Genomic DNA, 3,967 nt, shown 5'->3' on the forward strand with positions numbered 1-3,967 from the left:
AGGCGGAGCTTGCAGTGAGCTGAGATCGCACCACTGCACTCCAGCCCCGGCCACAGAGCAAGACTCCGTCCTAAATAAATAAATAAATAAATAAATAAATAAATAAACAACCAACCAACCAACCAACCAAATTAGCCGGGCGTGGTGGGCGGGCGCCTTGGCGGGAGAATGGCGTGAACCCGGGAGGCAGAGCTTGCAGTGATCCTAGATTGTGTCACTGCACTCCAGCCTGGGTGACAGAGCGACTCCATCTCAGGGGAAAAAAGAATGAAGAGCCAGAGCCAGGCATAGTGGCACGCCTGTAGTCCCACCTACTCAGGAGGCTGAGGTGGGAGGATCACTTGAGCTCAGGGATTCAAAGCCAGCCTGCGCAACATAGACCGAGCCTGTCTCTAAAAATGAATTGGTTAAAAAGGATGAAGAAAAGAAGGAGGAAAGGGAGAGAGAGAAGCCCTTTTCTTGTATGTGCGTTTCTTGTATGTGGGGCCACTTTGTCAGAACAGGAATTTTCAAACCAGGCCCACACTGGTATGGGTGAAATCAATTAGTTGGTTATGACCATTTTTTTTAAAAACAAAATATCAGTGATCACTATAGTGTAAATATATTGTTTTGTGAAACCCATCTTAGATATATATTATGTCTGTATGTGCAAGATTGTAATATAAAAGCTATTTCTTACTGTGGTTAAATATTCAAAGAATTTGGAGAACACTGCTGCAAGGGGACAGAGGACTCCATATGAGCTCTCCTGCCTTGCCTGAATAAACTTACACAATTTAGTGCTGGGACATTTGAACCTTTTCTGAAAATGTGAGTCAGGGAGAGCATCTTGGGGAGGTGGGGAGGAAGATAGAAGGAGCAAAGCAACAACCCCCTGAAGCCCCCTATTCAGCTTGGGCATGTTGTCAGAATCTTAAATATAATTCAGCTCACCATTCTGGGTAAGGACAGACTCTACCAATGAAAATGGGTGATTACCAGCTGTGAAACGCTAAAACATACTTTTTCGGTTACACATTCCTTTACAAACAACCGTGTACATTTCAGCCCCCCGCCCCACCATTTCTTTTCTCCAGGAGGGAAGGCTGCATGTCGAGGTGGTCATAGATTGTTGAGTATCATACTTTTCTACCTCGTTTTTATTTGCGCGGTTTTAAATGTGCCTTAACCCATGCAAAGCCTGGCCAAGATTGCTGAGTATCATACTTTCCTGTCTCGTTTTTATTTGGGCGGTTTTAAATGCACCTTAACAGAACCCATGCAAAGGCTGACCAACTGGCTGGCTGCGCGGGATGAGTAGAGCACCTTCCTTGGTGGCAAGTGAGTGCGAGGAGGAGGGGCCTAGGCTTTTCTCTGGTGTTTGCCCAGAAGACCCTCATCATTGGACTACGTCAGGAGGGAGTGGCACAGCTCCGAGGTAGGGGAAGAAGGGTTATAAAGCGGAGAGTCCACCACACATGATCTTGAAGTAGCTTTTATAAAAGGAAAAGTGCATCTTTGCCGGACATTGTTGGAAAGGAGTAGAAACAAGCAGACGAAAACATCCCAAAGGGTAACCACTAGCGTTCCTGCTTCTTGCAACATTCATCTCGGGCCTCCAGCTGAGCCCACCCTAGGCCAGGTGATCGGCCGGCCGCCACATTCCCTGCAACTGAAGCACCTGCTCCTTCATGAACTCGCCAAGAGCTGAGCGCCTTCGCTGCACACCTCAGCGCAGCTTCCGGGACTCCGATCGGGAAGAAGGTAAAATCGATATCCTGGGAGAGGAGGAAGATGAAGACGAGGGGGAGGACGAGGAGAAGGAGGCGAGCCGGTCGTTCCTAGAGCAGTCGCTCCAGCCGGGGCTGCAGGTGGCACGGTGGGGCGGGGGTGCGCTTCCCCGAGAGCACATCGAGGGTGGCGGCGGCCCGAGCGACCCCTGGGAGTTTGGCACCAAGTTCAGGGCACCGCCAAGGACTGCGGCGGCCTCTGGAGACGCCACGCAGCCGGCAAAGCCCCCCTACTCGTACATCGCGCTCATCACCATGGCCATCCTGCAAAGCCCGCACAAGCGCCTCACGCTCAGCGGCATCTGCGCCTTCATTAGTGGCCGCTTCCCCTACTACCGCCGCAAGTTCCCCGCCTGGCAGAACAGCATCCGCCACAACCTCTCGCTGAACGACTGCTTCGTCAAGATCCCCCGCGAGCCGGGCCACCCAGGCAAGGGCAACTACTGGAGCCTGGACCCCGCCTCCCAGGACATGTTCGACAATGGCAGCTTTCTCCGGCGTAGGAAGCGTTTCAAGCGCCACCAACTGACCCCAGGAGCCCACCTGCCCCACCCCTTCCCTCTACCTGCTGCACACGCCGCCCTGCACAACCCCCACCCAGGCCCTCTGCTTGGGGCCCCTGCCCCGCCTCAACCTGTCCCGGGGGCCTACCCCACCGCCGCCCCCGGGAGACGCCCGTGCGCTCTGCTGCACCCGCATCCTCTTCGCTACCTACTGCTCTCGGCCCCGACCTATACCGAGGCACCGAAGAAAGCACAAGGCGGGGACCTGGAGACCCCAGGCACCCTTCCCGTGCTACAGCCCTCCCTTGGTCCCCAGTCTTGGGAGGAGGGCAAGGGTCTGGCGTCGCGACCGGGAGGCGGATGCATCTCTTTCAGCATTGAGAGTATTATGCAAGGGGTCAGGGGAGGGGGTACAGGAGCTGCGCAGAGTTTGTCCCCGACCGCGTGGAGCTACTGCCACCTGCTCCAGCGACCATCATGCCTGTTGCATCCCCAGGCCGCTGCCCCTTTGCTGCACGTGTCTGCCGCCGCCGCTGCTCGGACAATTTTGCAGCAACAGCAGCAGCATCAGGAGGAGTACTGCGCCAATGGCTGCGCTCCAACCAAGGGCGCGGTGCTGGGCGGGCACCTGTCCGCCGCCTCGGCGCTGCTGAGGTATCAGGCAGTGGCAGAGGGCTCTTGGCTGACATCGCTGGCTGCTCCTTTGGGCGGAGAGGGGACCTCACCGGCTTTTTGAGTATCACCCACGCCCAGTTCCCTGGCCAATTCCGCAAGGCCCTCCAAGAGCCAGGTGGGAGCGCGGAGCCACCCGCAGCTGCTCTCTTCACCTTGTGCGGCCCATACTGGGCTTGTGCATCTGAATCCCGCTGCAGAGCAAACAAGAACTTCTGTTCCCTGCAAAATGGTTAGAAAGAAATAGCTGGATTACGTTCCTCTAAAAACCACCTGAATGTAACCTTCGCAGGGCGTCAAGTCGTTTTTTCTTGCCTTCGGTTGTGGCTTCTACGGCTTTCCCGATTTGCACATTTCCTGGGGGACTATGAACGTGAGTGGGGTATTTTGTTCTGGCATTAAAAGAAAAGCAAGCAAACAAAAACACAGCTTCCGATGCCAAACATGTTCCCTTCTTTAATTCCTTGGAACTGGAAGTATTATTCCTAAGTCAAGTGCAAAATGCTTCCGCTCTCTGTCTTCCTGATAGGGATGTTTAATGTAAGTAGCATATTAATTTCAGAACATCGATTTCTTATCTACGTGTCTGACGTGCCATCTTTAATGTTAAAATTAAGCCTAGTTATATAGACGAAATAAAATGCTAAGTCACTACACTACACTGTTTATTTTCTGTTACGTCTCATTCTTCCCTTTCTAAATGGAACTTTTTAAAACCCACATTATTTTCTCTCAATTTATTTTCACAATTCATATTTATTATAGATAGCAGAAGTAATCCATGTTAATATGGCCTTAAAAACTTCCAAATATTTGAGGTTGAAAATGTCCTGGGTTTTAAAATAGGAAATTTACTATTTATGAGACTTCCGAAAGAAAAAAATAGGAGGGCATGTAAATATATTCTCCATATATTTTTCATCACCCCCCAACAAGCTGGAAAACAATTTGAGATCAATTTGGAATATAGTGGCCAACATTTACTCGGGGAAAATAAAAGGCTATATATATGTTTTAAAG

At 51.5% G+C, this 3,967-nt stretch overlaps 1 protein-coding gene across 1 annotated transcript; it reads left to right on the forward strand.

The window, feature by feature from the left end:
- Positions 1–1,364: 1,364 nt before the first annotated feature.
- LOC112608256 (forkhead box protein D4-like 6) lies at positions 1,365–2,928 on the forward strand. Its single transcript, XM_025360049.1, is given in 2 exon segments — positions 1,365–2,552; positions 2,554–2,928. Coding segments are annotated over 2 exon segments (1,254 nt in total). The 5' UTR covers positions 1,365–1,673.
- Positions 2,929–3,967: the final 1,039 nt, after the last annotated feature.

The sequence above is a fragment of the Theropithecus gelada genome, chromosome 15 (assembly GCF_003255815.1).
Source record: "Theropithecus gelada isolate Dixy chromosome 15, Tgel_1.0, whole genome shotgun sequence".
NCBI lineage: Eukaryota > Metazoa > Chordata > Mammalia > Primates > Cercopithecidae > Theropithecus > Theropithecus gelada.